Genomic DNA, 22,885 nt, shown 5'->3' with positions numbered 1-22,885 from the left:
AGTGCTAGTTTAACTTATACTGGACCTTTTGTATAAAAAGATACCACACATATTATATTTAACTTTTTTCATTTACTCGTCCTTTTTCTTTTTAGCAAAGTGCCACACAACTGAACTACATTTTCAGATAGTCAAGTAAGCTTATCAGATGCGGTGGATACCTCCCCATAGCAATGCCTTGCTAGATCTTTCCGAGATGAGTGAGACATAAATGGTACACAAATACTTAGGTCACAAAGCACCCACAACTTGTGAATTCTCTTTTGTAGAATATTATACAAACAGTTCTTCCTAATCTTGAATAACTTAAATGACTGAATAAACATACAGAATCTGGAGAAGCTATTTTTGGCAACCAATCAGCTTCTATCTTCAAATTGTTCAGTTAAGCTTTGAAAATAAAATATTTAAGCTGATTGGTTGCCATATACAACGGCTCCAGATTCTGACTGCTCCAATTTTTAGAAATTCCCCTCATTATGTGAAAGATTGACTATTAACAACTAATATAAATAGTTTTACCGTGCAGCCTTTTGCTCTTAGTTAGCTTCCATAAAAATGGGAAATTTTGTTCTCTACGATTACTGCACAGAAAGGCAAATGTGTGTTTGAAAATACTGTAGGTTTTCATTATATTACCTCTTGTATCTCTTGACCCTCCCTCTTAGATTGTAAGCTCTAACGAGCAGGGCCCTCTGATTCCTACTGTATTAAAGTGTATTGTATTTGTACTGTTTACCCTCAAGTTGTAAACTGCGTAAACTGTTGGCGCTAAATAAATCCTATATAATAATAATAATAATTATACCACCTTCATTTTGTTTCCTTTTATTCATTCAACATTTTATATATTTATCTAACACTGCTTTAAAATATCTTTTACATAATTTATTAACGTGTAGCCATTATGCATGTAATAATAGAGAACATGCACAATGCTTTGTGATGTCTGATTTTTAAACCTCTGGCAGTATTTGCCAGACAACTTTTGCCAAGAAGTTATGAGCAATCTATCAGCCATATAATACAAGTTTAACAAGGTAAAATTACAACTTTCTTGTTAAGTGTTATCCAATAGGCCCACAGTCACAAACCTCTGGATACCCTGTTTAGAAAGTGTGACACACTCACATCATGAAAAGTCATCTCAATTAAATGTGGGACTAAATAGTAAAATAAATGACGTGCACAGAACAGCAGACACACGACTAAGTTGTTAACTTTCAAGCTTACTGAACTCTTAACCATTAAAGATTTATGATTGATAACTAATTGCAGGCATGAACAGGCATGACGATTTGGACGTCTTCCACTTTGAAAGTTCACTAAATTTAACAAGGTTGTTGCCAAATTTGAGATTTCAGGGGATGTGCCTATTAGTTTGGATTACACATTTTCTGCTTCTTTAGTGTGTAATATGTTATCAGATTGCTTTACCTGACCCAGTAAAAGTGTCAAGCGATCCATCTCCAGTTGTTGTGGTGGTTTCATTGCTGTTCATTGGCTCTGTTTTGACTGCAAGAAGAGACACTACATAGAAGAATAAGCAGACATAAGATTTGTCGTCTAAACTTACAAAATAGGCCTCATGCCATCTTCAAGAAGAAACAGCCAAAAGTGAATGTTCATGCAGCAGAACAAATAAAAAAAATCCCTGGTAAGTGTAGCAAGTAATAAAAGTGGATAAGGCAGACATGCTATTAGAAATGCCTTATTACAAGATCTGTTCAGTCTAAAATTTGGGTAGCCAAACTAAGGCTTTGTAACAAGAGAGTACCAATTCCAGATCATAGATCTCTTTAGCATCGTTAATGCAATAGACAGTCACAATAGTCATACAGCAGGATTAGCTTTAGAAAAGGCACTTTTGTCAGCCCCAACTATGGTACTACTGTATATAAAGTGCAATAATAACTCTACATTGGGACAAATAAAATAAATAAATATAATAAATAATGAATGATTCTGTATGAGTTCCAGTTTTGGCATTCTATGAATATATAAAATCATGGTTATGGGTTATATTAGGATATAATAAATGCACAGAGGTCAGGTAAACACTTTACTAGGGATACATGTCCTTTAGAAAAAATATACTTGTTATGTAACAAACTGATCGCTCTAAATCTGTGCAAAATAGCAGGAACTGTTCACCAACACAATAGTCATGTTGTTCATACATTCTTTGAAAAAGGTTAGAATGTAACATAAAAATTACTATTTGAAATAATGGGGATTATTCTATTAAATAATCATAGTACTGCTAGCTTATATATACATTTATTAGAGTCTATATTTGGCCAAAACCTCTTCAGTTTTGAATAGCATAACAATAGATTAAAAACCATGTCTGTGTCCTGTTGGGAAGATTTCATTTTGCTTCCTCTTTTGAAAACACAACAAAAAGTGGGGGGGAATCTATAAAAAGTGAGAATTCTCCTCTTAGAAAATTGTCCCGAAAACAGGTGTACCCATTGGAAGTTTTCCTCTTATCTCTTACTCTACAAAGCAAGAACACCAACAGCAATATCAACTAAACCGTCCCTAACAAAAAACAAAAAGTGTTGCCTCTAAATATAGCGTAGATAAGGTATAACACTATGTTATTATTGTACTCTATGTACTAAGGCAATATTAGAATTGACATACAGTTACCAACTGATACTGCCCTCATTTTTAAAATCATATTTTACTTTTTTCCACTATACAGAACTAAGAAAGACATCTGGAACACCTACATTCTAAAATTTCATGAATTGTGGATCATTTTGCCTGAACTTATCTTCTCTATAGATTTGGGGGGACACTCTAATAATCACAAATTATGAGACATTCAGTTACACACCAGAGATCTATTTATTACTTGCACCCTCATAGTCTAACCTATTATTCCTTACAAACACTCCAAACGGTTGGCATAATCTCAAGCCTTAAAAACCTCTCAGAAAACGTGTCACAAAAACCCACGTTGTAAAGGCCCTATCCCTGATCTGTATAACAATTGAGGAATGAAGATCCGCAATTAAAATTTGACTATATGTTAAAATTAGAACGCAAAAGTGAACTGTGCCTTACCCCTGTTGATTGTGATAACTCTACTGAAAACTTGTGTAAATGCATTGGACCTCTCGGGATACGAGAAACTATGAAACTATTTACCAGATGGTATATGACTAAACTTCATTCCATTTAACCTATGGCTTCTACTTTTGAGGTTGTCCTCTTCCAGGTACCTTTACCCATGTGTTCTGGTTTTGTGAGAAATTAACACTTCTCTGGCACAAAATCAGTTTCCTCTAAAATATTTGGGAAACCCATCACATTAACATCAACCAACTGTCTACTTGTCGCCCCAATACAATAAGCATTTCATTTTTATTAAAGTCTTATTTCTACTATTTGTGTTGCCACTCACTGGGTAATGGCACTGCATTGGAAATCCTCTGAGGTTCCTATAACACAAGTTAAGGATAGAACCAATTCTATCATTCTTATGGAATGTATATATCATACCCTATCACACCATGCCTCTTTATAACAAAAAATGGGGACCCTTGGCAGGAACATAGGCAAACATTCCTGCAAACTTTGTTTTGTATGGCTCCAACAGTAATTATCATTTGGTTGAGTTGTGAAACCCTCTGACACGACAGAAAGTGTTCTTCTGTACTTTAAGGCTGGTATAATGATGCTTCTATAATGTTTTTAGATTAAAAAATAGATAATTCAGGGACTGTGCAATGATACTCAGTTCATAAAATGGTGGATCAAAACTGAAATCCCTCGCAGAGTTTATGATGCCCAAGCATAACAATTTAACCACAAAGATCTCATAGACTCATAGAATCCCTCAGCGCTTTCATTGAGGATCTTTGTGGTTAAATTATAATGTTTTTAGATGGATTATGTATGCTAGGTTATTATGGTATGGTATAGTATGTTATCCTTTTGTTGACATCTCTGATGCCATCACATTTGTACATAAAATGTAATAAAAGTTTGTAAAAAAAAAGAAAAAACACTCAAAAAAGGTACTGGCTATGCTGTACTAAGCTCAAGCTGCTTGCCTACTTTATGAGCCTGCGTAGATGGACTTTGTGCTTGTGTTAAAGAACAAATTCAGCATTGTTTCAGGTGAATTCTGCATGAAGTTTAAGGTGCTTCTGAGATAATTTGTAGTTTATTGACAGGTACATTTGACCTCGCTCTGTTAAGCTGCCTCAATCTGCTTCAAACTACTTTTACCTTCCAATGGACTTGTATGGGGATAGGAGCAGCTCTGAAGCAAGCAAAAGCCAGTTGACCAAGGCTCTTAGACCCACACAAATGGACGTATTTAGGAATAAAATACCACATGCCTAGCAAAACAAAACACATTGTGTTCCTGTGGCTGGAGAGCTGCAGCTGAGTCATACAGCCAGCTATAGAGGTTAATGGCTGTGCACCCATGTATATATATAAATGATAATGCTTCTCTGCATTGACGTTTACCCACCAATATTGGTACAATGTATTTTCCTGAATGCAGAAGTATCGTGTTTGGGAAATTATGTTGCATGCACATGTGTGGGTAAATGCCAAAGCAGAGAAGCATTACTGTTTACATGTGTACAGAGATGTATAGCCATTCACGTATATGGCCTGCTGTACACCCCACCTGTCACTCCCTAGACATGGTAAAATGACATGTAGTTTACACTAGGCATATTTTATGCCTAACTATATTAGTGTATAGATGTTATGCCTAACTCTATCCTTCCACTGTAGCCTTAAAGAGATACAATGTACATAAAATAATTGAGCCTCATTCAAAAGAAACAAAAGCAGGTAGCCATGAATTGGTAAAAATATTATCCATATCTTTAAATGTCAATGGGTCCAAGGGGTTGTTGAATAAATGTTACAAGTAAAATAGAAGTCCTTTTAAATGCTAATATGCAGTACAACAAAGCAACCAGTTTGAGAAGTACTTCTTTGTCAAAAGCTTGATATACTGTACATGTTATACTGGGCTGACTGATCCAACTCTAGTGACTCAGTGCCTAACAGAGTTGTTGACAAATACCACCAGTTCTAAATTATTAGGGGTCTGGCATTCCTTCCTAAAGTTTAGAACATGTGAAAACCAAAAACAGAAAAAGCACACACCTATATACAGGTGGTCCCCGGGTTACAAACATCCGACTTACAAACGACTCCTACTTACAAACGGAGGGAAACAACAGGAAGTGAGAGGAAATCTACCCCGAGGACGGGAAATTCACTCCTGTAAGAGTTCTCACGGGAAAAAGGTGTCTCCACTGAACCACTGCAAACTTAAGGGATATCTACTAGGGAAAAAAACTGCTGTAGTGTAAATTTCCATCCAGAAGATGACTATTCTGCATGTTGTATTTGATATTGTGATACCATGGCATCAACACGGCTTCTATAAAAGGGTATTCAAATAGAAAAGTGCTTGGAATTGGGGGGGGGCAGTAAGATAGTGTATGTGTGATTGGAACACAAATGCTGGGGCAATATCTATTGTATTTTTGTCCTGGGCTTAAAGCCTAGACTGCACAGGACTACAGGAGGATCTAGTAAATCCTGTATATTAAATATTATATATTATTTACTATTGTATATTACTATATACTGTCTGTTTTTATATAATTAACATTTCTGTGCAGAGGGTAACCATTAGCATTACATTCCTAGACTTAAACATGTACAGTAAAACCTTGGTTTATGAGTATTGTGGTTTATGAGCGTTTTGAAAGATGAGCAACTTTTTTTTTAAATGTTGCCTTGATTTGCGAGCACTGTCTTGATATACGAGCAATATACATGCATTTGTTTTAATGTTAAAAAAAATAATTACACTCACAATGTTAAGGAATCAGCTGCAATTCCACAGCTGTTGCTGTACAGTATACAGTTCTGTATGTGGCCAGAGGTCCAGGAGCGCGGGTGGCTCACAGTGCTTCTTGCAGCAACAATTCAACAATTCCTGAGTGTCTCTGAGATCGGCAGGAAGCGCTGGGAGCCACCAGTGCCCGCGGACCTCTGGCCATATACAGAACTGTATACTGTACATCAGCAGCTTTATTGTACAGTACATTTACACCAGCAGCTTTGGAATTGCACCCGACTCCTTAACATTGTGAGTGTACTGTAATTTTTTTTTTATACAAAAGGAACTGTGGATTGGGAGCCTGGTTCCAATGATATATGGAGGTGTGCCGCAAAGTACAGGTTAATTTCTTTTATTTTTGCAGTACAGTACACTTTATACTGTACAGTACTGTATTTTGAAGTGCAGGTTAATTTGTTTTATTTTTACAGTACATATTACATTGTATTTTGCATTGCTGTAATCATTTTTATATGACTAAATGGTTGTGGAACAAATCATCTGAGTTGCTATTATTTCTTATGGGGAAATTCGCTTTGACATACGAGTGCTTTGGATTGCAAGCATGCTTCTGGAAAAAAATTATGCTCGCAAACCAAGGTATAACTGTACTTTACTGAATACCTAATATAGAGGTGGCACCTTTAAAGTGAATGTATATAAATATATATGGAAGTAGAGTTCCAATACATGAAATACTAATGCAGTCCAGCAAAACTGCAACTGTACTAATGAAAGTTATTAGAGCATCATCACAGGGTGGTACTGTGGGTGCATAGACAAAATAAAAATCCATGCCACGTCCTAATAATTAAATGAATGTATATGCAGAGATTGGGAAACATAGACTTTACAGGCAAAATTTAAATTTCCAATTTTTTGGTAACAAAAACATAAAAAATGTTTGTATACAAAATACAGTGCCAGCATAGACACAAGAGGATAAAAACAAAAACAAATCCTGACACCAAAGGTCAGAGCCAGTAATTTCATAGAACCTGGGACAGTCGCTCTACATGTTTTGCGATTAATCGCTTCTTCAGGAGCTTGTTTGTATATACATTTTCTCTATCCAGGTGGTTTGTAGGAAACCTGGTATATTCAAGGATAGAATCATGTTCAACTTATGTTAAAAGTACACTGACATGGATCCAGACTGTATTCTTCACCATAATGTATTCGTGTTTAGGGTAGTAGCAATTGCAACAAACTGTATGAAGATATATTGGCACCTCTATAGCTCAAACTTATCCCACATGTACAATTTCAGCACCTGGAGATGTACATGGTCAAGTCTGTAGTCGCTGGTGATAGGTTCCAGTAGAGTTGAGTGCGCTCAATATAGCAGCCGTAGCTAGGTGGAGGAGTCAGACTCGTAACATTAGTGTAGGGGTGGTGCGCTGTTCTATAATAAAAAAGCAGTGTATAAATATCTTAAACCCATGATTGTGTTAAAATGTATTAACAAAGTCCATAAAGAAACAGCATATAATATAGAAAATGTTCCGTTCAAAAAGGCTGGTGGCAATCATGCATCGTGAATGAAAAATAACAAGAGCAAAGTGAAAAAATCTTCTCATAAAAAAGATATAAAGATGTGCAAAAACAAAAAAGGAATGCTCTTCTAGTGATCAATGATAATATATCCATGAATCACCCATCCATGCAGTGCTTTTTCAATAAAATTCTTCAGTGCTCAATGTGCAAGAAAACATCCACCTGCTATCTACCTTTGAATGCAATGCGCGCTCATCTGCAGCACAATGGTATCATGCAGTATACAAATATCCAATCCACCTGGGGGAGTCCAATAGCTTCCCTTGAATCCTCCTATATTCACAGTGGTAAACTCCACGGTTGTACGTGGACAAACAAAGTGATTTCATAGTGCATTATGTTTAAAACCACATTTATTAGTTAAAAACAACTTCATCCAGTACACTCACATTTAGAGAGGCTAATGATCGCATGGAATCCAATAAGAGTAATCCCTTCTAATACCGTGGGCAGCTTTGGCTCCCCAGGTGACTAATACAGATCATAGTAACAACATGTCTGACGTCACTGGCTCCTCCTACGCGTTACGTCACCGGTCAGGTGACTTCTTCAGGGTGAGCGCGCATTGCACTCAAAGGTGGATAGCAGATGGATGTTTTTTTGCACATTAAGCACTGAAGAATTTTATTGAAGAAGCACTGCATGCATGATTGATTCACAGATATATTATAATTTATCACTGGAAGAACATTCCTTTGGTATTTTTCCCATCTTTATATATTTTGTATGAGAAGATTTTTTAATTTTGCTCTTGTTATTTTTCATTCACGGTGCATGGTTGGCACTAACATTTTTGAACTGAACAATTTCTATATTATATGCTGTTTCTTTATGGACTTTTACGTTGGATTTATATTTGTTCATTAGTTTTAACATGATCATGGGTTTATGATAATTATACACTGTTTTATTTATAGAACAGCGCACCACCCCTACACTAATGTTACCTATATGTTTTCAATTATTTGAGCACCTGATTTGGTAGTAGCAGCAGTTCACTTATATATATATTTTACACTTTTCTGTGGTTTTACCACCAGCTAGCCAGCTATAGCAGCGCACTAGTGCCTCTAAATAACTATAAATGACCCCCCTATATAGAGGTTCATTTATAAAGACTGCAGTTTTCACTCTCTACATACTGCAGAAATATCACTTTATTACTCTACATTGAACCACCATTTTACAATGGATTTATAAATCGCAGAGCGGTGTAGAACCTATGATATCCAACAATACATTTCCTGTATATTACTGCAGAGAAAACTAACAGACAGAAGGAGAGACACTCTTTATTGCCCTATTCATTAGAATGAATGTCAGTTTTCAAGCAGAATTTATTAAACACACAGCATTGCTTTGTAAATGCGCCAGAGAAGCTTTTAAAGCAGAACTAAAGTTATAAATTAAAAAATTGTTAGCAGGTACAATTTATGACATAAGAGGCTTTATCTGTCTGCTATATATTTTTTATTAGTGCACACTTCCTGCTGCACATGTGCAGTGCAGTGTACACCCCCTGGCCTTTTCATGTGTCTGTCTGTAAGATGCCAAAAATGAAGCCAGGTGTCAGAATGATGTAACTCCTAAGTACATGTGCAGGAATGACATCATCAGCGGATGCTCAATGACTGATTCAGAAAACACTGGATCTGGAAAAAGGTGGAAAGATGTCAGAGGCCATGGCCAGAGTATGGGATAGTGGACCTTGCAACAGTGAAGGCGGCGTGCAAGTGGGTAGATGTGCAATAATCTAGCAATTATGGCAAAAGCTCCAGGAATCCACATAGGATTTAGTTCTTACCAGAAAAGCAATGGTATCGTTTAGGTTAGGGCATATCGCTGCTTTATAATTTAGCTATTCAGAGTTTAATTATTCTCTAACATGTATGTATTAAAAGAAATATTGTAACATGATGTTAACTATAATAATGTCAGCGGCCATGGACAGAGTAACAGGTAGAGCACAGACCTTGTGACAATGAAAGCGCTGTGTGCAAGCGGGTCGATGTACATTATTCTGGCAATTATGGCAAAAGCTCCAGTAATCCACATAGGATTTGGTTCTTACCAGAAAAGCAATGCTATGGCTTTGGATAGGGCATATCACTGCTTTATAATTTAGCTAGTCAGAGTTTAATTTTTCTCTGACATGTATGTATTAAAAGAAATATTGTAGCATGGCGTTAACTATAATAATGTCAGCGGCCAGGGCATGGCATGCCGACACCGCGGATGGCTGCCTAATCTTTCTGCTTGACAAAGGGGGAATAAATCATTCCCAACTTCCCTCAGAGGGTCAAACAACATTAGGGCATAATGTCCAAGAGTAGGAAACAGTTAAAAATGCCTAAAAAGGAGAGAGGAGGACATACCAGGGCAATCCCACTTTATACCCTTGACCTTACCTCCCCCTTGCATCCAGCAGCCTTCTGCCATAGATAACTTCCCTGCCTCAGACCAGCCCATTTCTGAGCAGACAATAAAGAATATGCAGATTTCCCTCAAGCAGACACTGTACTCGGACCTCTCAGCGGCAGTGACATCCCTGGAAATGTAGTACACCAGGACCAGAGACTTCACCATGTAGAGAACAAAATGTCTGACCTCTTCACTGCCCACAATGACATGGTTGATGTATACACAGAACATGAAGAAGAGCTACAGTCAATTAATCTTAAGCTGGCAGATTTGGAGCACCAGTCTCGCCGGAATAACATTAAATTCCGCACTGTACCAGAATGTACAACAACCTGAGCTGGTACAATTTTTAGAATCATTAATTCGCTAGTACCTGACTTGACGGACATGTATTGACATGCATCCACTTCTACAACGCTAAGGAGTAGGTTATGTTTCCCACCAAGTGAACCTCAAATCTCCCTGATTCTCTTACTGAAATTACCCTGTATACAGATCTCGCCAAGGCTACAATGGAGAATCGCCGAAAACGTACCACGATAATGAAGGCGCTCCAGAACCACCATATACCATACAAATGGGGGTTCCCTACTAAGCTACTGATCACATTTCAAGGGAAAACGCTCACTGCTGGCCTTCAACTACTGAGGCTCTGGTGAATAATTCCTGCTGAAAACTCAAGACCACCTTCTCCTCCTCACTCCCAAATGGAAGCTGACTGGTCCCTCTAAGACGCCTGACGCAACCCGTTCGCACACATGACCTCAATTTGTTAGTTAGCCGGGTCGCTGTGGACCATTGCCTTCTACAGGCCTAACTTTCACTCCACTGGCTCTGATTTCCTGGATGCCGTTACAAGAAATCCCTTTCCGTTTGGAAATTGTCAGCAGTAATACTGCTCATTGAACCCGCATTGCTGACGGGTTGCCTCTTTTTTTTCCCCTCCCTACTTTACACCAGCCTCAAGTTTCCTTTTTGGTCTTATTCTACCGCCTCACTTGTTTACTGACGGGCCCGACCCGGGCACATAAAACCACATCACTCTGTGATCAGTTGCTACTAGAGAGCGCTCTTTTTACACCTAGCAGTCTTGACCCACCTTTGTGAAACCCCTCCAACTGCCTCAACATGCCGACGAAGCTGACTTCCTTAAAAGTAAATGGCCTAAACAGCCCGAAAAAAGGGCTAATGTCCAAAAAGAACTATCCAAACAAGGCGCAGACATTGTATTCATACAGGAGACGCACTTTGCAGCATCAAAAACCCTGATATTCAGACTCAAGGGATATGACACCGTCTATCTCGCCTCAGGCATAAAGAAAAAGAACGGCGTATTGACGGCAATCCGAGATATTGTTTAATTCCAACACCACCACACTTACGCTGATCCACAAGGCCAATACAGTATCTTATACTTAATTGCACCATCGCTCAATCCACCTACACTCTGGTCAACGTGTACAGCCCCAACTCTAGAAAACTTCACTTTTATAAATGCCTTTTTAAGAAGGTTGATGGCTTGAAGAAGAGTAATATTGTTATTGGTGGTGACCTTAACATCATTGGCGATTCCTCCCTGGACACTTCCATAAAACAATATTGACACGGGCCAGCTTTGAACCCCCTACTCTATGATTCAGATGTTTTTTGATGTATAGAGAGCACAGCATGGCTCAGAACGTGACTATAATTTTTTTCCCACACACAGCTATCTTACTCACACATCGACTCCTTCCTGGTCGATAAATGGACCCTACAAAACGTCTTTAACTCTGACATTGGTCTCATCTCGTGGTCGGATCATGGCCCTATCTCCATCACTTTAGGTGACCAACGACCTGGTCCACCGAGAATCTGGAGGCTAGACCTATCCTTAATAGCAGACCCTAAAGTACAACGAGAAATAGAGACTGAACACCACTCTTTCTTTGAACTTAACGAATTGCCTGATACAAACAAATTTACACTCTGGTCAACCTATAAAGCTTACTTAAGAGGAATTTTCATAAAACTGAGTAAAAGAGAGAGACGCCGGAGAACCCAGCAGCTTGACGGTTCTATCCCAAATATCCTGTATGGAAAAACTAAACAAATCTTCTCCTTTCCACATGCAAGCCAGATAAGCCAGAGATAAAAATTGCACACTCTCCTGCTACATAAATTTGAAATCAACCTCAAACTCTCCAAAGCCAATGTCTATGCCCTAGGCAATAGAGCTGGGTCACTCTTGGCCAGACTGGTTAAGGCCCAATGCACAAAAGCCCAAATCATCTGCCTATATCACCAAACTACTAAACAACTCCTAACCAACCCACAAGAAATTGCTAAAGCATTTAGCGACTGTTATGCTTCCATATACAACCTCAAACCCGACCCTCTCACCCCTTGACCTACTGAAGAGCAAATCCATAGCTTCCTGGCCCCAATAAATTTACCATCCATTTCAGAGGCCCAAACCAACAATATCTTCAAACCGTTTACTACGGCTGAAGTCCTCTGTGCAATCAACACACTTCCTCTTCATAAATCCCCCAGGGAAGTGGGTTTCACTAACGTCATCTACAAAAACTTTGTCGATATCTTAGCCCCTAAACTAAAGGGCCTCTTCAATGCTGCTGGTTCCTCTGGCTTCCTGCCTACAGACATGTTGGACTCTATAATAATCACTATTCCTAAACCTGGGAAAAATTCCTCTGCTGCCTCTTATTATAGGCCAATACATTTCTGAATACTGATATCAAATTGCTCCCTAAAATTATTGCTAATAGATTGATGGTGTTCCTCCCTGAGTTAGTACATCCTGACCAAATCAGTTTTGTCCCAGGTAGGCAAGCTCCAGATGCAGCTAGAAGAGTGCTCAATCTTACTCACCAAGCTGCACACACTCAAATGCCTTCTCTGCTTCTGTCCCTTGAGGCAGAGAAGGCGTTTGACAGAGTCCACCGGAAATTCCTTCAGACAGTGCTTTCTAAATTTGGCATTACAGGGTGGTTCCAAGACGCAATCCTATCCCTATACTCCAAACCATCAGCTAGAGTACTCACATCTCACAACTTTGTCCACCCCGTTTAAGATCTTAAATGGAACGAGACAGAGGTTCCTCCTCTCCCCGTTTATATTTGCTCTACTGATGGAACCCTTGGCCTCTAAAATTAGATCTGATCTTCAAATCTTGGGTATTCCCTGCAACGGCATGGACTACAAAATCAGCTTATTTGCTGACGATGTGATTTTGATGGTCACTAACCCCATCCAGTCCCTGCAGGCAATACAAGACTCCCTTCACCAATTTAGCTCTGAGTCATACTACAAATTAAATACCACAAAATCCTTAATCCTCCCCATACACCTCCCTTCCCAATTGTCCGCCCAGTGGAGATCCACTCTATCCTATACAGGGAATACAGATTACCCCCAACCCAAACCAACTGACCAATCTGAACTACCATGCCTTCTCCTGAAACCTGCCCACCCTCTTAAAATCACTACGCTGCATAGGCCTTAGAAAACTTTGGCGTATCGCCACCATCAAAATGATTGTATTGCCTAAGCTTCTCTACTTATTTTGTACACTAATTATACCTATTCCCAATTCTCTCCTAACTTCGATCCAGAGACAACTAACTAACTTTATTTGGGACTCTAAACCACCTAGATGTGCAAGATACATACTATCCAGACCCAACGGAAAAGGTGGTGTAGGACTACCCCATGTCAGCAATTATTACTATACCTCAATTTTGGATCAACTATACTTTTGGTGGCATCCTATACCAGAAAAAATATGGTCAATCATGGAAGCTTCGTATTCACAGCCTGCTACCCTAACAGACTACCTCTTACTGATTGCAGCAGGATACTCTCCAACCCCACGGAATACTATCCCTACACTCTCAGCCTCCCTTCTGGCCTGGAAAAAACTTTTGGTCACAACCCTCCATAATTCACCTGCTAGATCACTACCAATACATTAAGGACCATATCCTCCTGCATCCCTGACTTGAACCTCTCCCGCTGGCACTCCACCAGAAGCTCCATCATTGGCGACATAGTAAATAACAAATTGCTAAAAACATTTGCAGCTCTCCAGGATGAGTTTAAAACTTGAAACTCACAAGCTCAGAAGCCTACACTCACACAATAATCTCTCATTTCATGGACTCCTCTAAACTACCCTCCACAGTGCCTATCTAAGCACCAATTTTTCAATATTACTTCTCTACCCCTTGCCCTAAAAAAGGTATCTCTCTGGTATATTCATGCCTCAGTGATACCCGACCCTGCTCCCAAGTGAACACCTTGAACAAATGGGCTGAGGAATTGAATACCCCTATCTCCCAAGACCAGTGGCTGTGAGCGTTTAGAGAAACCTTCAAAGCATCCCACTGCACTAACCACTGGGAATCCTACCAGAAAACAATCCACAGATGGTATTTGACACCCTGCCGGACATCTAAAATGTACCCAGGTCACCCACTCTCCTGCTGGAGAAACTGTGGAAGCACAGGCTCCATTGCCCATACCCTCTGGTTCTGAAAATCCCTAAGTTCCTTCTGGAACCAAATATTTGTTCTGATTTCCTCCATAACTGGGATACCCTCACCCCCAACTCCTGCAATAGCCCTACTACATATCGGCATAAAAAAGTACCCACGCCCATCCCGATATATTGTCATCCACTTACAATATGCTGCCAAACTATACATCACTAGGCTAAGGAAAACCTTTGAAATCCCTTCCATCTCAAATACTATAGCTAATTTCAACTTCCAGTGTGAAATGGAAAGATCAGTTGCTAGGAAAAACCTGCACTTAGAAAAATTTAGGGCTATGCGGTCGCTTTGGTTACATCATCCAAAATGTAGTGTTCAAATATAACTAATCCAATGTGAACTACCTATTAATCACCTGTCTCTGTACCAAAAACCCGCTGGTGCTCCCTGCTATCTCCTCCCTCCTGCCTTCCTAATACCCTACCCCGTTCCCTCAACTTCACCCCCCTTCTCTTCCTCCCCCCCCCCCTCCCGTATAGATATTATCCTTGTATTTCTATCTGAACTACCCTACTTTATTTAGAAACCTACTGTTTGCATTTATCATGTTACTGTTCATTAGATGTACTTATTTCTAGTCAGAACATCTGTTTACAACTACGCTTATGGCATTTACATGTTTGTTCGTGTAAAACTCCAATAACGAATACATGCCATGGACAGAGTAATAGGGGGAGCGCAGACCTTGGGACAGTGAAAGCGCAACGTGCAAGCAGATCGATGTGCAATAATTTGGCAATTTTGGCAAAAGCTCCAGGAATTCACATAGGATTTAGTTCTTTCCAGAAAAGCAGTGGTATGGTTTTGGTTAGGGCATATAGCTGCTTTATAATTTAGCTAGTCAGAGTTTGATTATTCTATGATATGTATTTATTAAAAGAAATATTGTAGCACGTTGTTACCTATAATAATGTTTGGGTAGAAAGGAAAAACAATCATTGTAAAATATTGCAACCTGGCTTTAAATAATAATAATGACAATGGCTTTTCAAATTAACAATTGTCTTCTCAATGAATTTTTGTTTTACATTTGAATGTTGGTACTATGCATCACCTATTGGAATATTTCTTTTGAGACCATTTAAATTGGTTAAAATACTTAGTGAATAGGGGCATTAATTTTTAATTATTTCTACCTAGAATAATTTATCAGAAAACAACAGTATCATATAACACTCTTCACTGTAGCTCTGTTTGAAATACTGACATCCTTATCACTGATTTTTTTTGCTTGGTAACATAAATTCTTGCATGTAAATAAAATGCATGACCTGAAGTGTTAAACAGCTAATAGTATTATACCTTCTTGTACTGTCTCAACATGTAAAATCGTAGGAAACAAGTATAGAAAAAGGACATCAATTTTATTTGGGTACAGCGGCACACAACAGCGCAATTGTCCATTAAAATAACTCAGTGCCGAATCGCAAAAAATGGCCTGGTCATTAAGGGGAAAAATCTTCCGGCCCAGAAGTGGTTAAAGGAGTTGTAAAGTCAGAAGGCTTTTTACCTTAAAAATGTAAACTTACCTATGCATTAAGATAAAAAATGTTCTGGGTGGAGCAGCCTCCCCAGCACCCCCTAATACTTACCTGTGCCCCATCTCTGTCCAGCGATGTCCATGAGTCCCTCGGCCGTCCAAGACTCTCTCTCCTGATTGGCTGAGAAACATTGGCAGCGCCATTGGCTCATGTGGCTGTCAATCAAAGTCAGTTAGCCAACCAGGAGAGAGAGGGGGCAGGGCCGAACGGCAGCTCCGTGTCTGAATGGACACACAAAGCTGCAGCTCAGCTCAGGTTCGCCCATAGCAAGCTGCTTGCTGTAGGGGCACTTGATGGGAGGGAGGGGCCAGGAGCAGCAACGAGGGACCTGAGAAGAGGAGGATCTGGCTGCTCTGTTCAAAACCAATTGAACAGAGGAGGTAAGTATAACATGTTTGTTATTTAGAAAAAAAAAATGAGACTTTACAATCACTTTAACTGCACTTGTTCTGTAATTCTGAAGACATTTCATAGCTTGTGTCAGGAAATGAGTGTCAGGAAAATACCGCATCATTTACTGTATATTCAAACAGGTAAGAAAGACAGATGTTATTGCCTAAGGACGGGATAAGAAGTATAAACATCTTTAACCACCTTAAAGTCCCCTTATCCCATCCTTGGTGACAGACAGGCTTAATAAATAACAATCCTCGATTTACATGGCTGAAAGTGTGAATGTTGTCACAGCACTGGGGTACAGGTGTTAAAACAGCATTATATATAGAATAGAGATGGTATTGAAGGCCTGACCTCTTTTCAGTGATGGTTGCTCTAGTTTGATGTAGATGGCCTCTTTTACACCTGTTCAGAACTAGTTGATCTGTGTCCAAAATGTTCATTTTACTTTCCTCAAAAGAATATGCCTTTTCTTTAAAGTGTAGGAAAACTGCTGGGTCTTCACCTTTAAAATTTGCTCTCCTATGTTGGGCCTTTGTGAGAGGTTGCTTTGACTCCCCAATATCTTTGGATTCCTCACTACAATGCACTGCATATACCGGGTTACTTTCTTGTGTTAAGGTGTTGGGTCTTTGAAATGTACAAGCTTCTGTCATAGTATATTGCTAGGCTAGAAAAGACACAGGGATGTGATGTTTGTTAAAGACCCTTCAGAGGTTATCCTGCCATTTAAGCTGCATACAGGATGACTATATTACTCTATGTGTTCTACTTCTCCCTTCCCCTGTGTCTTTGCTTGACCTTGTGGATATTTTAGCAAAATCCCATTCTGGGTAGCTACAAACTTTCAAATCACTCCTGAAATGTCTGTGTTCTTTGTCTATAAACTCTGTATTTGGTGTTACCACCTCCTGATGTTGCAGAGTTCTATAACCCTTGGTTTGTGTTTCAGTTGATGGTGGGAGTCAAAAAGCAGATGTTGATCTGTGTAGATGGGTTCCCTTTAGATCTCAATGCTCAAGTCATCCCCCTCCTTGACATGTAACACACAGTCAAAAAAGGGTAACTTGTCATTCTATGCCTTTAACATATGTGCCTTCAATATCTTCAAAAATACAGAACAAGTCCAGTTGAAGGTGACAAACTCTACTGGATGTGTCGTGGCCTGGATAAAAGAGAACCTTTACAGGCATGTTTTTTATGTATTCCAATTCACACAGCATGCAAAAAAAAAAAATCTTACATTTCTAGGTTTTTTTGTTTGGAGTAGGCCTCTGTTGGACTGCAAGCTACTATGAAGCATATGAAATGATAGGAAACTCAATCTCTCCTCACTGCCAGGGACATACTGACTCCCCTCATTAATAGAAGCCCAATTTACAGGTCTGTAGCCCTTTGTTAGAGCAGGCAGTGTTTAAGTTTAGACTGATAATGAGATCTGCCAGCAAAGTACAGACAGGGTTTGTTATGATAAACTTTAACTCCCCAGCCCCCTCTGCATAGTGGAAACTCCTTAGCAAAGCAGGGGAAACCATACCTATTGCAACCACATGAGTGTGCCTTTTACTTTTTCCTGAGTGTAGCAGGATTTCCAGGCATTGGGCCTGATGTGGGTCTGCCATGGTTACCGGTGACACCTTCAGCCCATTTAAGCTGAATACCCAAGTGTGAGATTTGAGTCAAAGACCAGTCCGGCATCTTTGGTTTGTTTTGTTTATTTGATATAGGGGATGGGAGAAGGGAATGAGTGGGATACTCCTCTGGCTCAACTAGGTACAAATGGGACACTTTGGAGAAAAATGCCTTTCAGCGCTGTCTTGACGCCGACTGGATGCCGACCAACGCTTGCTGGTGCTTGAAAAACACTGATTCACTGTACTGTGCTTGGACTTGACTTCTGCCATGCTGGTTAGCTCAAAAGTCCTGAACTGTACTGAGAACTTGACTCCTGATGCTCTGGTTAGCTTAAAAGTCCCGAACACTGCTCCCTCCAGTCCTTCCTGACTAAGGTAGCCTCTGTATACTGCTTCTGCTGCTGCAACTCTCAACACTGTACACTGCACGCTGTACACTTTAACATTTCAGGGCCCAACCGCTGGCGCCCCCTTTGTACTTCAGGGTCCTCTCACTAGGCACCCCCTCTACACTTCAGGGTCTTCTCACTAGGCTACCCCTCTACACTTCAGGGTCCACACACTGACACCCCCTTTACACTTGCTCCTGCACCAGCTATCTAGCTCCTGGATCCCTCTGACCTTCACAGGAGTGGTCCCCTCTCTCTAGGCAGACCCCCAGGGGCAGTTTGCAGTACTCACGAACTGGGAATGCTTTCCTGAAACTCGACCCCCCTCAACTCCGCTGGTCCTCAGCACACCGGATCCTCTCTGCAGCTCAGCTCAGCTCTCTGTCCCCTCAAGCAAGCCACCTGGGACACCCGATTCCTCTGACAGGAGGAGAGACAGCCATACTCTCCCTCCTGGGACTCTGCTTCATGTGCTCCCCTCAAACTTTTACCCACTGCCAGAATCCTGTGCGGCAGAATCTGCCTTTCTGGGGTAGATACAGGTCTGAGTGTTCCATTGGCTGTGTTTCCTCCACTGCCCAATGAGAACCCTCTCATGGAGCACAGAGGGGAGACTCCCCAGTTTCAACAGCCACACCTGGGAGACATGACAGCCGAGCTGAAAATCATGGCCCTGCTGATAAGCAGGCAAGGCCCACTATACTTTACCTAGCACCTACCTTGTAGGGTGCTACATGAGATTCTGAAACTGCAGCTGGTTGTCATTGCACAACATGTTTTGATTATCATTTGTATTTGAGACACTTTCTATGAAAACAGATGGTGATGGCCAGCAATGTAAGATAATTTCAATACAGATTGGATTCCTTTATTTCTGGGAATTACATCTTCAGATATAGTTTAGATGACTAATCTAAGAATTAAAGTGGTTGTAAAGTAAGAAGGTTTTTTTTTTTTTTTTTATCTTAATGCATTCTGTGAATTAAGATAAAAAGCCTTCTGTGTGCAGCAGCCCCCCTCAGCCCCATCTCGATCCAGTGATGTCCACGAATGCACCGGCCATCCCTCCCGAATAACTAAAACACAGCAGTGGCACAATTGGCTCCCACTGCTATCAATCAAACTAAATTAGCCAATGAGGAGAGAGAGGGGGTGGGGCCGAACAGCAGCTCCGTGTCTGAATGGACACAGGGAGCTGTGGCTCAGCTGGGGTGACCCCATAGCAAGCTGCTTGCTGTGGGGGCATTCAACAGGAGGGAGGAGCCATGAGCTCCAGCCAGGGACCCGAGAAGAGGAAGATCCAGGCTGCCCTGTTCAAAATCACTGCACAGAGCAGGTAAGTTGTTTTAATAGTTGTTTTAATAGAGAAAAAAAAAACAAATTGTTTTTTAAATCTCGATCACTTTAATCTAGATGCTGTCAGCACAGTTATTATGAGGGTATTGTGATAAACTGCCTGTGTCCCCCGCTAGTGTTTAATTTTTTTTTTTTTTAGATTAACAGAATTCGAATTAGAATAGGATATACAGTATTATTTTGGATCTTTGCCTTTTATCGTTATTTTCTTCATGAGCAGTTGTATAGTTTAGACACTTTTTGACACTGAGACTGATTTATTAAAGGAGTTGAGAATGTTCATACAATAAATTATGTGAATATTCACTCCAATCATATGTAGATAAATGAAGCAAAGTAAAGTTGTTTATATATGATTACTTATAACTTATTTCACATCCTGTCTCATTATGTCTCAGCGTGAGCTCCGTGAGGAGAGGAGGTTGGTGGCATCACATAGGACCGGGTTCCTCTTTTGGCAACAAAATTTCCTTCTAGCATCTGCCTTAAAGCAAGGTATGCACTGGACAGACTGATTCCTCTGCAACAAACGGATACTTTCCATTACCATATATGTGACTACCAATATATGCTTGGCGGCTAATAAGGGACAAACCAGTGGAGCCATATGTGATATGTCCGCATACTAATTGGACACCCCATTTTGACCAAGGGGTTAAGCATGTTAATAATGCCTGCTCTGTAGACAATTTTTCAGGAATCGCCTGAGGAAGCGACCAAGCGAAACGCGTCACGATTCCACGTTTACCACAAGTGAACCCCATATGTGTATGATCTCTTTTCATGATTTATCATGATCCGTTATATACCTCATATAAGTTGCCCTAGTTATTAGAGGCATTGGGGCTCCAGTGGTTAACTAACTCTGTCTTATGACTCATGTGCATGTATGTATCATGTTTTATTGAACACACGTTTATTGTTACATTTTTGTACGTCTATGTGAAATAAATGATATATATTTTTTTAATTATTGTTGAATTTGTTCCCACCAAGATCAGCACCTACTAGTAACCTATAAAGTCCCAATTCACTGGAGAGGTTGAGAGACCCCATTGATTTGTGGGATTCTCTCACTCCCCTCTTCTCTTTTCTCTATTGCAATTACACAGGGATGTGGCAATAGTGGGTTTTAGAGTATGTCTTATCTATTTCATGTTTATTAAATAATAGCCCTGCCTCAAAATCTCAGAAGTACCCATGGTCTGATAAATTAAAATAAAATATAGCAAATATGATACAGTAATAAAATGTCAAGAGAACTTAAAAGAGAACGTCTTAAAACATTTTGTTTGTAAAAAAAAAAAAAAAGTTAGAAATTTGTATTTGAGTAAGCACTGCAAAACCACAAAAGAAGGAGGAAAGCACTGCAATCTTTAAGCACCCCAGTGCCACACCATGCATTAAACAATTAGCCCATACTTGTTGCAGAAGACGGTGTACTACAACTCAGTAGCCAATCTGCGGTATTTAGGACAGTCATATTCTCGCCTGAGAATGGGAATCCAACAATTGTTTACTAGTTACATCACTTCTACAACTGTATTCTAATAAGTTACATGAGTTTAGTTTCTGAAAATATGATTCTTCAGAATGAATGAAATCTCTTAAAAAAAAAAATCATCAACGTAGGGCTACTGCTATTATCATCAATTCAGTTTTTGGGTACGTAAGAACTACAAGTGTATATAAAGGATACTTGAAAAATCTGAAAATTAGGGATCATTTATACTAGCTGTATTCTAAAATGCTCTGCTTTAGTGCCCATGTTTAACTTTAGCCCCGGTTCACACTTGTGCGTGTGCGGGGTTCGCATGTAATGTCGGAGCGCACTGCTCCGACATTACATGCGATCGGCTGTGCTGTGCGAGTTTAGCCATACAGTTTGTATGGCTAAATTCGCACCGCAGCCGCAGCAAACACGCACAGGGACCCTTTTTGGCAGCCGCATCAGGATCGGATCGCACAGCGGTTCACACTTGTGCGATCCGATCCTGTGCGAACTGCACGATCGCACTGCGATATGCGATCAAACTGGGGGTGTCGTTAAGATTACATTGACACCCCCAGCGTATCGCATATGGCAGTGTGAACTGCCAGGGGTGCGTGTGCGATGCGGGAACAGGCTGCGGATTCGCAGCCTTCCCGCATCGCATAAGTGTGAACCGAGGCTTACTGAAAAGTAAAAAAATTTACATTTCAATCATGGTCCACACAGCAGCGCATTGCAATATGCTATAGTGACCTACAATGCCATTCGATGCACTGTGGAAAAATGCAGCATGTCTGCATTTTTCAGCACCGCACATCACACCAGTGTTGTAATGTGAATGAGGCACAAAAATAAACATTGTTTTCTATGTGCCCTTGCAGTGACTGGCGTTGATCTGGTGCAGAAATTGCCATTTACTGCACACAGCTTGAATGGGCCTTAGGGAAAGAGGGTTATGGAATCTATTAATGGAACTAATTACAAATACAATAATAATATGGTTAATAATAAACCGCGCTTGTCACGTTTAACACTCAAAAATAAAAAGTATTTCACATATAATTAAACAATATTACCAAATTCATATCAATGAAATGTTCACATTCTATATAAAAACTCCCAAAAATACAAGTGCAGGTACTCTTTAAATTTTAACTAGGTGCTTTGTTCCACTTGTGCATATAGAGCTCCGCATGGATTTTAACGAATAGATATGACCAACTATCACTAGTATGGTCAAATGCGATTGTGGGGCATGTCCCCTTTAAATCCAGTAGTTCTTGAATTAGCTCAGCTTGGTATTGGAAGCCCGGTAATATCACTCAGAGAGAAATAATGAGAGAAAGGAATCTCATAGTGTAAAACCGCTTGATCAATTTATTTAATAAAAAGTTTACAATCACTTTAAGATACACTCAGACTCATGTTGTAAATTGCCGATTCGAACTGGCACCTGATGTGTATAGCATTGGTTTGTGAAGGAAGCCAGCCATCTCACTTCTGTGGTCAGCTTGGGTCCCCGTCCAAAGATGGTGTAGGCGGAAGTTGCGTCACGATAACACGAGTATAGCTTCAACGTGTTTCCCACTGATTTGTTGTCCTCAGGAAGCAGATGCACTTGTCAGAGTTGTATAAAGTACTCGAAACCCA

The 22,885-nt window shown here is 40.0% G+C and overlaps 1 protein-coding gene across 8 annotated transcripts in view; it reads right to left on the bottom strand.

The window, feature by feature from the left end:
* EYA4 (EYA transcriptional coactivator and phosphatase 4) overlaps positions 1–22,885 on the bottom strand; it is a 374,365-nt gene that overhangs the window by 102,315 nt on the left and 249,165 nt on the right. For 6 of the 8 annotated variants that reach the window (XM_082249699.1, XM_082249701.1, XM_082249702.1 and 3 more), the window contains 2 exons: positions 21,166–21,234; positions 1,438–1,530 (listed from right to left, as the gene is read on the bottom strand). In XM_082249699.1, the coding sequence (XP_082105825.1) occupies positions 1,438–1,530; positions 21,166–21,234 (162 nt within the window). The remainder of the gene's footprint in view (positions 1–1,437; positions 1,531–21,165; positions 21,235–22,885) is intronic. The other 2 variants (XM_082249700.1, XM_082249706.1) reach the window with 1 other exon arrangement.

This window comes from Pelophylax lessonae, assembly GCF_965119305.1.
Source record: "Pelophylax lessonae genome assembly, chromosome: 3".
NCBI classification, from domain to species: domain Eukaryota; kingdom Metazoa; phylum Chordata; class Amphibia; order Anura; family Ranidae; genus Pelophylax; species Pelophylax lessonae.
This window is presented reverse-complemented; position numbering and strand designations above follow the sequence as displayed.